This window comes from Octopus sinensis, linkage group LG5, assembly GCF_006345805.1.
Source record: "Octopus sinensis linkage group LG5, ASM634580v1, whole genome shotgun sequence".
Lineage (NCBI taxonomy): Eukaryota > Metazoa > Mollusca > Cephalopoda > Octopoda > Octopodidae > Octopus > Octopus sinensis.
Window position 1 is genome coordinate 120984986 of NC_043001.1, and position 12709 is coordinate 120997694.

The 12709-nt window shown below is 39.2% G+C and overlaps 1 protein-coding gene across 1 annotated transcript in view; it reads right to left on the reverse strand.

Annotated features, from left to right (window-relative positions):
• Positions 1-8781, reverse strand: part of LOC115211817 (eukaryotic translation initiation factor 4E type 3-like) — a 65302-nt gene extending 56521 nt beyond the window's left edge. Inside the window, exon 1 of the mRNA XM_029780523.2 lies at positions 8474-8781. Within this exon, the coding sequence (XP_029636383.1) occupies positions 8474-8694 (221 nt within the window). The 5' untranslated portion in view covers positions 8695-8781. The remainder of the gene's footprint in view (positions 1-8473) is intronic.
• Between the last annotated feature and the right edge of the window lie 3928 nt (positions 8782-12709).

Genomic DNA, 12709 nt, shown 5'->3' on the forward strand with positions numbered 1-12709 from the left:
GTGTTTAAAGTGCATAGTACTCTAACGTACGTAGTTTTCACCCTGGGCTATATGCTGCACATGAAGCAAGATGGTAAAAGCTGTCAGGTTCACGGAGCGCTGGAAAACAGGTGCAACACTGCATTACGAATAAGGTCTTTAAATTGAAAGCTAAAAATGATGTGACACCGAAAGAAACTTACTGAAAAGATATGGGCTCCAAAATGTGATATGCATAAACGATGAACACTCATCACTTCGAGGAAGAATTGAAGAAACTCACCGCTGTTTATACATACATGCCCATATGCAAATAGACATACATAGATACAAACTCACTCTCTCTCTCTCTCTCTCTCTCTCTCTATACATATATATATATATATATATATATATATATATAAGTAATAAGAGAGGGACCACATGTGGTCACTCTAACGCTAGAAATAGATCCGCAAAGGGAATCCACCACTAAAGAATTGTTCTCAAGCATTAATTCAACACGCCAAGAATGTAAGCGGGCAGGACAAATGAAAAATAACGAAAAAATGGATTAACTCTATACAATTGTTTCATCGTTAATAGATTGTGTAATTTTACTTACAAATCATTTTCGAATCCTCGGTAGAGTATATCAAAACTATAATTTGCTGAACCGAACGCCAAAATCCATACGAAGCCGAGCAAAGGCGAACGGCACAGCCGATTATACTTGCAGTTACGTTCAAATATCCTCATTTTTGGCGCATTTCTGTGGATCTATTTCTAGCGTTAGAGTGACCACATGTGGTCCCTCTCTTATTACTTGTATTAATAATTTTTATTGTATCACAGTTTTTTTACGCTGGGCCACTTGGTGTTTTAAGTTGATGTTATTAATTAATAGTCAATTGTTTTCACCCTTATTGTGATTTTAATTATATATATATATATATATATATTTAAAGTTAAAAATTATATTAAATATGTGTTAATATATCTCCGTATACACATAAATGCGCATACGTACAAAGATATATACACAGATATGCTCATATATATGTACATTTAATATATAGATACATAAACATGTGTAGCAGATATTCCAATATATATATATATATATATATATATATATATATATACACACACACACACACACATACATACGCTTGCAGACGTAAACAAACAGGTATGCGCGCGCGCGTTCAGAGGGAGAGAGAGAGAGAGAGAGAGTCGTTTAGTGTTTGATTACGAATTACGCACCAAGAAGAAGAAATAAAGTTTATTACCGAAGTCACTGCTCACAGCTGCCGTTTTATGTTACACACCCACAGAACGACATATCTGCCCCCAGTTGAGAAGACATTCAACTTGTCTGCTGTTGATTTTACTTCAGCAATGTGCGTAACAAGAAAACCTAATCGATACCATTTCCCCACGCTCCCACCGACACTCCACATCTATCATATCACACTCGATAATAATAATAATAAAAATGCATTTCATTTCCAATTCGTGTTAAGGCAAACTACAACTAATGGTGGTGGTATATTGGCTAAGATATAAGATCGTCTTGTTGTTTAGATTTTATTATGTTTAGTTTCCGGACCACTCTAATTCAGCCAACCTATATCCAGAAATGTTCCAGGTGTGATCATTTTGTCTTTTTTCTATACAATATCCTCAGGAGTACATTATCTAATGTTCTGTTTGCTTGTTTTTTGTTCTTTTTTTTTTACCTGTAAGGGTATTTTTTAAAGGTAAGATGTCAATTTAGGAGCATTTGGTTGCTATTTCCAGTAGATTAATCAACCGCGTAGGTCCTACACCGTCGTTAGCTCTGAGCTAATCTTACAGAAACGGGTTACAATTATAATCGATTGAATGATGTGAAGATATAACTGCGACGATCTGGGTGTTTAACCTATTCTTTTTACGGTTTTGCAACAGAAATAAATAAATACTCTCGTAATAAAAATAAAAACATCAATGTGTATGCGAAAGACCGAGTGACTCTTCACAACGTATTAGGGTATCTTTGAGTATCTTTCACCACTGAAAACGCCGTAGGATGTGTGTGCGCGCACAGGTTCCAGTCATTGGACTGCGGCCACGCTTGGCAACACCTTTATTTCAGTCAAACAAATCGACTTCAGTATTTCTATCGCTAATTTACGGAGGCGAAACCAAACCTATACTGGTTGTCAAATGTGTGTGTGTGTGAGAGAGAGAAAGAGAGAGAGAGGGGGGGGAGAGAGAGGTTACGCAAAATTGTCCTCGGCTTTTCAAGCCATTGTTTGCAATTATAAATTATGAAGAAATAAGAATAACCTTCCAGAGAATCACCACTACGCGCTTGACTAATAAACACAGATGTAAAAATGGCAACTACGCAGAAGAATTCCCAAACGGGAGTAAAGTTCGTCTATCAAGGAAGGGGCTACATTTGTCGATTTTGAATTTGTAATTTTTTTTTTTAATCTAAAGTTGTGTGAGGAAAATATTTATTTCTTCTTCCTACCACCTTAGATTTAGCGAATCTGATTTAACCATATATTTCTTAATTGTTACTGTGTTGCTGAAAGAGTTAAGTAGTCTAATGCTGATCTCTGGAGCTCCATTCTGATATCTGTTCATCATTAGTCCCGAAATGAAATAATATACTTTGTGCTATTTTTATTATTGTTTGAACTAAATAATGTTTTAAAACAGTATTTTAAAATTTCCCTTTCATCCCTTTTCCTGCAACAGAGGTGTCAACTCAATTTACTGAACGAAAGAGAGTGGGGAATGGGGATAAATTTCTTTCAAACAGTTGCGAGCGGGGGTAGGGTGAGTATGAGGGAAAGCGGTACTTCTAAAGCGTGCAGTCTACCTGGCCTTTTTACACCTTAGCGTGCAGTCTAACCCTAACCCAAATCAGTTCATTTCACAGTGCAGACTAGATATTGCAGACAATATCTGCACGCTAAAGTAGCACCGAAAAAGGTTTGGAGCCCTTCACGCAGTGGCACAGCCAATAGGGGAGCAGAGTGCGCGACCGCTCTCCACTCCCAACACATTTTTCAAAATTGGCGCCTTTTCAACAATTTTTCTTAACTATTTAGTTATCTGCATCCGTAGTTATAAGTTTCATACATAATGACATAATGGCATTGAAACATGAAATTTAAGAATGAAGATTCGCTCAACATAAAAGTTAAAAACAGTTTGGTATGTGTCACGGTGCCGTTTTACCTTTTTTTTATGTATTCGCTCCCTCTAACTTTAGAACCTGGCTACGCCCCTGCTCTAGATAGAGAAACTGAAAAGTCAGGATAGGGGAAATCACCAGCAAAAAGCGAAAGTTATACATTACCCATAGAATGTCCCGAGGTAAAGTTTTTAACGAAAGTGAAAGTAATAAGTTATACTTCGACACGATTGATGTTTTATTTTATTGATATCTTTTGTACATCAATGGAACTTTAAAAAAAATCAGTCGACTGTTTCAAATTTTGGCACATAGCGTGCAAATGTTTAGGCAGAAGGATGGGACAGTCGATTACATCATCTCTACGACTGGACTGGTATTTTATTTTATCGATTCGGAAAGAGGAAAAGGCAAAGTTGACCTTGGAGAGATTTGTATTCAAAACGTACAATCTGAATAGATACTGCCTGGCATTTCCTGACACTATTACGATTTTGCCAATTCACCACTATAATAATAATCCTTTCTTCTAAAGGCACAATGCCTGAAATTTTGGAGGAGGGGGAGGCTAGTAGATTACATCGACCCCAGTGTTCAACTGGTACTCATTTCATCAACCCCGAAAGGATGAAAGGCAAAATCGACCTCGGCAGAATTTGAACTCATAATAATAATAATAAACATCTTATACAAAATAGGAGGTGGGCGAGTAGACGAAAATAGAATGAGAAAGAAAAACGAATAAGATAGAATATAGTACATAAATATGTGATGATACAATCTTCCTGATACAGGAGGGCCTGTGACTAGGACCCAATCAAAGAAACCCCGCAAATCCAGGATCTGACAGCAAGGGCAAGTGCCTTCTTTCAACTGTCATTCTCCGACTGAGAGTTATGTAATGAGGATGAAACCCATATACTCTTGCTATTTTCGTCATTGTCACTCATCTTTGAACAGATTTATGGGAAAATATAACCTCCCTATCCGATGGTCTGAGTCGGCAAAAATGTTTTTCCTTTTCACGAAATGTTAGGATTCTTATCTCATCAGGGACGATCCTAACTTATTTAAAGTTAACCGACTTTTCGAAATTATAATGAAAGTTGCTGATTCGGCGTGACGAGCACAGTTGATTAAATCGACCCTTCCTTTCCAGGAAACTGGATCATCCTTACATTATCAAGCCTTGCGAGGATGGAATATAAAAATCGCCCCGAGCAACATTTTAAACACAAGTCCTAAATGAATGTAATTAAATAAGATCCACGCCCTCCTTTCAAGCTAAAAAATCCATCCTACATCGATACAATGCCCCAAATATATTTCGAAAGTTTAGCATGTAATAATGGCGAGGTATTTAAAGCCACTTTACCTGAGCTCGACCTGCTTGAAACAGCAACTAAACTGCCCTTAAATCACACATTATCGCCTTAAATAAAAGACTCATTAAATAATATAGTCTTACATAGCCCTAAAAAACAGGATAGTCAACAACTGGAATGGCTTTGATCAAAAATCTGCCCCATCAAGGGTTCAACTATGATTAAACAACACCGACAACGGTGCCTTTGAATTCTAGGATAAAGAAAATGGCACAATGTGACGACCCTGATTCTTTTTCAATTGACATTTAACATGCCTCTAGTCTAATACAGATTAACCTAAATGGGAAATTGAGCAGACGAAGCCATTTACAAAGGACATTGCCCACACAATAAAAATATAATGATGAGAATCGTGATTTCTTTAACTTGCCACAAAGACAGCTGAGGGAAAAGATACAAAGCAAAAGCTATAAACGAATAAAGAAGTGTAAAGAAAATATTAATCCCAATGTGAATTTGAAGTATAACGATACAGTTTTCGCTTTCGGACGTTTAAACTTTCCTTTTAACTTCATCTACGATACTAACACACACTGAAGCAGAAAGATCCAAACGAGGAGCATGGTTTTTTGTCTTACCCCACACAGAATGTTGAGTGACGCTTTTGAAGAATACAACTTGTCCCAATATGAATAGTGGCTGGCAAGCAGACACTTGGGATACTCCAAGAATCCCACTTAACAAGTGACTTCTCTCACCCGGAGTGTAGGTGGGAAATCCCTAAATATATGTTATTTTCAAATATACTTTAAATTATTGGGTATTTTATTTTATGATATTTATAGTTTTAATTATTTATAAAGTAATTACGTGTCATTAATTTTACACAAATCTTAAATGTATCTTTTTTGTATTGCGTCCATGACCTACACTGTTTTTATATAACTCATCTGTCCTCCCCGACACGTTTTTTGCAGAATCCCAAGTCTTAACGTTCCACGTTTTGTATACAGAAATAATGGAGAAAATTACTGTTGGTGATTAGATAAAAAAAAAAAAATTATTATTATCCATTATCATTGTCATTTCTTTATAAGCACAAAACCTGAAATTTGGAAGATGAAATCGAACTCAGTACCTGACTATTACTTAATCATCGAAACCGAAAGAATGAAAAACAAAGGGTAAAGTTCACTTCGGCAAGATTTGAGCCCAGAACGCAAAGAGGCATTTGTGTCCCACGCCCTAACGATTCTCCCATCCTTATCGCCTTCATAGATATAACGCTGGTTTCAGGAGCTGAAACTTGGGTGGGGAAAAAAGGGTCAGTCAATTACATCGATCGCCGCCGATGGCAAAGCATCGAAACATCACCAAGATTTTAACGACCCGAAAGGATGGAAGACCGGCGGAACTCTGCTTCAAGAACAGCCTATAACCCCTCATAACTATTTTGTTTTTTGGGGGAATTTTCAGAAAATTTTTGCAAATTTGTATTCTACACATTGGAATTGAAGCGATTATGAAAAGCAATTTTAATTTTTCGAATTTTTTTTTTTTTTTATTCAATTTAATAAAATACGGACAGACCGAAGTTTAGGCTTTCAATCCCAACAAAAGACCATTAAATATATTTGGAGGGAGAAAGATATTGAAAATATCAATTCGTTAGAGTGACGAACAAATGAGGAGGAGGTCGTGAGATGTGCTAAAAGTAACAGCTAAATAGCCCTTAAATCACGCACCAAAAATTTGTTGGGTTTTTTTTTTGCTTTTTCATAATCGTATGAATTCCCGGGCGAAGGTGAAGAATACGCACAGCCGGTGTTTAGGGTTGGAGTTTTTGTTAGGCCGAAAACGAATGGTGTGCGTATTCTTTACCTCCGCCTAATTCCCGTAGAACACAAATTCGCAAAAATTTTCTGAAAACTCAAAAAAAATTTTTTTAAGTTATGAGGGATTATATGGCAAAATTATATAAGTAAAATTCCGCTGAAAAACCAAGTTGACTTTGACGGGATCTGAACTATGAATGTGAAGAGACAGAAGAAATACTTTAAGACATTTCCCGACGCTCTAACGATTCTGTTAATCCACCACATTTACCTTAATTAATAATAATGTCCAAAGAATAAGAAATTTGAGGCAATTAAGACAACACTGTCGTAAGACTAAGAACTACTGGCCATTGCCAACAGTTTAATGTGTAAAAACTAGGAGGTTCTAGACAAACTGACGAGGGGGGGGGGAAACAAGGTAAGTAGTTCCAGCAACAGGTAACGAATTAAACCTACTTTTGAGGTCTACATGTCACTACCTTTTATTTATTTATTTTCTAATTTGGGCTACACCACTATATTATATAATTTGAATGGCAAGGTTTTGATTATTTATAAAGACAAGAATCCTATTACAGCAAGTAATTAGAACCGATCTACAAACGATAACAATGTGCATTTGCCAGGAATCGAACCTGGACCTCTCACGTGAGAGAAGATTCTACAATTACTGAACCACCGATGTCGTGTCAAGTTTAATATTCATTATACACACACACACAGCGTACTGATTTCTATGCCGAATAATATTTGCTCTGTGTAAATATAAGCATTGATATATTTTACTACTGTTACATGACATACCTGTGCAAGTCTAAACCTCACTCCTTCATAACTGTTTCCTTATAACTGTAGAAAAATTAGTATTTATTAATGAATGTGTTTTTAAATATGCTTCAGATGGTGTACACTCCGATTATATCGGAACTTGTGATGAAAACTTTTTTTCGCGAGTTTCGGAAAAATTCACACGAGTCGGCTTTGTTTCCTCATAACCTTCAGGAAAATGATTAATTGTTGATGAAATTTCTACAAATATCTTCTAGAGTGCCTAAATTACGATTATATCGGAATTTAACCTGAAAAAATTGGTGGGCACATACATACTGCCACACATCACAATTTACATACATTTATTTATTTTGAGTTATTCCTGGAAAATGTAGTACTTCTGTTTATGAAGTGGATCCAGCAACTCAGGGAGTGAAAAATGCCAACTGAAAGAAAACTAATAAAGATATTACTATGGAAAGACTCCACAGAAACTGAAACACGGTACGGTATGGTCTCAGTTCCCTTCTACACACACACACACACACACACACACACATAGAAGCCGTTTATAATTATGAAGCGTTACCGATCGGTTACATATGCATGTATGTCTGGGTTGTGTATACATATTGCAATTTACAAACGAAAGGACAAAATACAAAATACATGTAGAATTTTTTCATACATCTATTTGGTGTGAGGCTTAGAGAAGCCTTACGTGTGTGTGTGTGTGTGTGTAATCACAGATGATGATATCAAAATTGGTTGGTTCCAATCAATCTCAGAATATTAATTATAATTCTTTGCTTAATGCTAATTGCCGGCTTATTAACTTAGTGGGTTCGATAGAATGCATATATACATTTATAAACAGACCGAGCTAATTTTGACACAAAATCTAAACAAACACTACATATTCTTAAAATGTTTATTTCAACGGAGCAGGTAAAATATTCTTATTTGCCATCGCAAGCTGCAAATGAAGTCGGTAAGAAATAAAGGAAGAAGAGATTAGTTTGAAAAGAATTCATCTAAATAAGTCTGTCTGGATCTTGGTTGAAGTTTTAAAAGAAAAACTGGATTATAAAAGTATGCTAAGATAGTTGTAGCTACGGAAAAGATACTTTTCGCTTTTATTACGTAAATAAAACTGCTTCGTACGTTTTAAAGCTTTGAAACAAACGAAAGAGGATAGAATTGGCAAAAAGAAAGTAAGAAAGTCGAAGGATGAGAGTCAAAGCACAAAAACAACAATACGAAAACAGACGGCGGGGAGGGTTTATGTTTGTTAAAGTTGGTCGGCAAACTGAAGGTGAATCGAGTAATTTGAGGAAGAAAAGAAGTATTTGTAAAGTAAAATAAAACTTTTTCTCACTTACTTATCGATCCAAAAAGTCCAGGACGTGGAAAGGGGTAAAAACTCGACGATGTTCTGTTCCGCTGATCTTTCAATGACATCACCAGGCGGTGAAGGAGAAGAATAAGGGCTCTGCTGTCGATACTTAGAGCTATTATTATTGTTGTTGTTGTTGCTGTCGTTGTCTCCGTCCCGGCCGCTCGGCGCAGCATCCTCATCCGTCCAACTCAAGGCAGCCGCCATAACTAACGCAACTCCGACTGCTCTGGTTCACGTGATCAAAACATATGACGTCACGAGCCAAAACTTTTTCTTCATCCTCCTCTTTTCCACCGATGACAAAACTTTTCTTCGTGCCCAGCCGACACGGAAGTATCTAGGAGGTAGTTCGACCTGCTAGAAATAGAAGCCAAATTACTTCAATTCACACAATGCCGTCTGCAAAAATGGATATATTGGATATTCTAGGTACGCAATGCCTAGAAAAAACAAGATGGTCATGGATGGAATATGTGTGTGTTACCCCAACACGGCTACAGTCTAATTACTGAAACAAGTGGAAAATAAAAGATTTTGTGTGTGTGTGTGTGTGTGTGTCTGTGTGCGCGCGCGCGCACATGCATGTGTTTGTGTTTTGGTGGGTGTGCTCTTCCAAAAGTCTGTCAAGGCATTCTATTCTGAAAATTACTCGGCAACGAGTTCCTCCTTCTCTGGATCTTTCCTTTTCCTATGTTTCTGACGAAGAGCTCCGCTCAAAACGTTAAAAAACCCTCCTTCTTCCCCTCCTTCCTGAGCGTCCAATAATACTATGTTTGTTCCACGTCCTCGCGTTGTGTTTTCTATATATATATATAATTTCAACAATATAAAGGAATGGCCCTGGTAGGCCATTCGTCTCACCAGAAAGAGCAGCCATACTCAAACCGCTAAATAGTAGTAATTCAGAAATCAAAAACATTTACCTTTGGCGAAAAAATTTCTATTGAATTTTTCGCTACCCTTATATATATATATATATATATATATATATATATATATATATATATATATATATATATATATATATATATATTATACAAAAGCTCTAAGTTTGTTTTCCTGTCATTTGATTAAGATGATAAAGATTACAAATAAAATAGTCATTTCCCCTTAAAAAAAAATTCATTTGAAAATTTCGACTTCAAAGAGTTGTTGTCCGTCCTTTTTTCTTACTTTCTTTAATACAACTGTCGAGTGCTGTCGTCTTGAAAGACACAAATTCTCCTTATATTTTTTTGAATTACAGGAACTTGTTTGTTTTTATTTCTTAAAATGGGGAAAATGACTATTTTATTTCAAATAAGATATTAATCTTTATCATCTTAATCAAAAGACAGAAAAGCAGAGAGAGACTGTCTTTTTATAGATGAAGATGAGTTGCAATGGGAAGAGTTGAATCTCATAAGAATGGGGGGAAACAATAAATAGGTTGTACCTTATAATGAAACCCTTTTAAGAGCATTCAAAATGCCATTGCAAAGCTGCTGTTCAAATAAACAATGATAACGAAATTAGTCAATATCTAATGGGTAGGTATATTGTGCCATCCGAAGCAGTTGCATCCATTTTAGGATTTTCAGTTCATGAAAGAGCACCTGCAATAGTGAGACTGCAAGTTCATCTTCCAGATGAACAAAGAATATTGCTTAGAAATTATGAGGATATATATGGCTGTCAATGAACGACGTATAAGAACAACATTGACAGAATTCTTTTTCATTGTGCATCAATGATGACATTGCAAAAACATTACCTGATGCTGAAGTATCCCTGTATTTCATTTAGAACAGTAGTAACAAAGAATGGCAAAGAAGAAAGTAAGGAAAAAAAGTTGAAGGCCATTTGAACGTTTACAAAGAAGAAACGCTTCATCGCGTTGCGTTGTCACACTAAAGGCGTGAGAGCTGTATTACTTAAGAATTTTATTGCATGAAGTTCGAAACAGTATTTTTTTTTTTTACTTTCCCGCCGCGATTGTAACTGAACGGGTCACTGCAGATACACCTGGACCCACCCATCCATTCCAATCCTTCTTCTCACACCTCCACTACCCTTCTTCCCAACATCACACCACCACCACCACACCGCTCCCACGCGCTGTAGTCACTATACCTGTTTCTTTATTACCCACAAGGGGCTAAACATAGAGGGGGCAAACAAGGACAGACAAACGGATTAAGTCGATTATATCGACCCCAGTGCGTAACTGGTACTTATTTAATCGACCCCGAAAGGATGAAAGGCAAAGTCGACCTCGGCGGAATTTGAACTCAGAACGTAACGGCAGACGAAATACGGCTACGTATTTCGCCCGGCATGCTAACCCTTCTGCCAGCTCGCCTCCTTCTCTGTAGTCATTATACCACCCAACCTTCCCTTTTCCGCTGCTGAACGTTCACTCCTCGGCAAGGGCCTCTGCTTCACACCTCTCACGTCCCACTGCGACGAATTCGAGACCCACACCGATGTCAGCTAGTTCCTGCGTCGCATTAAACTGCACGCGCTTTTCCACACGTCCACCCAATGTCACGACAATCGGGGGTGCTTCTCGGAGCTGGGGCACCGCCCATCCCAACTGAACACCGCCTCCAGGCCAGTTCAGCAGCCTGGATTTGTTCATGCATGACTGCAACGCGCTGGTCGACCGATTCAATTTCAAAAAAGATCTCTCCCGATCAACATCACCCAGACTGAATTGGTCGCCCTTCGCAACATCCATCGTCGTCAAGCCGGTAGACAAAGGTGGAATAGTGGTGGTGTGGCATGCGGACCTGTACAAGGAGGAAGCGCTCCGTCAGCTTCGGAACCCCATATTCTATCGCCTCCTCCCCTCTGACCTCACCCTTCCTACCAGCAGCGCGTGTCCTCCCCCATCCATGACCTCGTCTCATCTTCCACCCCACCCCCACTTCCACCAACCTCATCGTCCGAACACCCCATATCTCCACCATCTATTTTCTTCCCAAAATACAAAAAACCCGGCAACCCCGGCCGCCCCATTGTTTCGGTCTGTAACTGCCCCACAGAACTCAACTCCAAATATCTCGATCTCATCCTTCCCCCCCTTCAGTCGCTACCCACCCGCCTCATATACATGACACTAACCACGCCCTTCGCCTCTTCAATTCCTTTTACTTCCCTCCTGGCCCTTCGTGCCTCCTTTTCACCAGGGGCATAAAATCCCTGTACACTGTGATCCCACACAACGGCGGCCTCTTAGCCCTCCAATACTTCCTCGCCCGTCGCCCCGACCCCACACCCAGCACCTCCACGCTTCTCTGCCCAGCAGAACTCGTCCTCACTCTCAACAGCTTTGCGTTCGCGGCAAAGATTTACCAGCAGCACACTGGCATCGCTATTGGGATGAAAATGAGCCAATTTATTTGTTGGTGACGTTGAAACCCAAATCTTCTCACATTTCTCCGGACCGACCCCAGAGCTGTACGGTCGCTATATAGGCGACTGCATTGACGCTACCTTTCTCTCCTGCGAACAGCTCTCCATTTTCATCTTTTTCCTTTCTAACTTCCATCCTTCTCTTGACTTCATCTCTACCATCTCTGATACTTCCATAAACTTCCTTGATATCTCTCTCCATTGATCCTCTCAACCACTCCCTCATCACCTCCGCTTTCTTTAAAGCCACGGACTCTCACCTCTATCTCAATTTTCCATCCCACACCAAACGAGCCATCCCCTACTCCCAGTTCCTTCGACTCCGACGCCTTGCAGCCGGGACCAGGATTTCGGGACCCAGTCCCAATAACTGGCCCTCTCGTCCATGCGTCGTAGATACTCATCCACCCTTGTCCAAACTACCCTTACCTTCGCTCGTCTAATCGATTGCACTACCGCCCTCCCTCCTTCCCCTCACTAATCCCTCAACTGCATCCCCTTTCCCCTCCTTTTCCATCCATCCAGCCTACCCATTCGTCGGAAGATCCCGTGAGCCTTCCGTCGTCTCCAGCTAGATCCCATTACCTTCCCTATTTCTCCCAACCCACCCTTGCCTTCCTTCAAACGCGCCCGTAACCTACGCAGTCTACTGGCCCGTAGTTCCCTCTCCTCCTCCATTTACACCCAACCCACATTCTTCCACGGCTCCAGACCCTGTTGCCACACCTGTCCTTTCATCATCAACTGCACCTCCATCATTGAATCCAACCAGCACACCCTCTACATTAGGAACGCCTTCACCTGCAATTCTTCGAGCCTCACC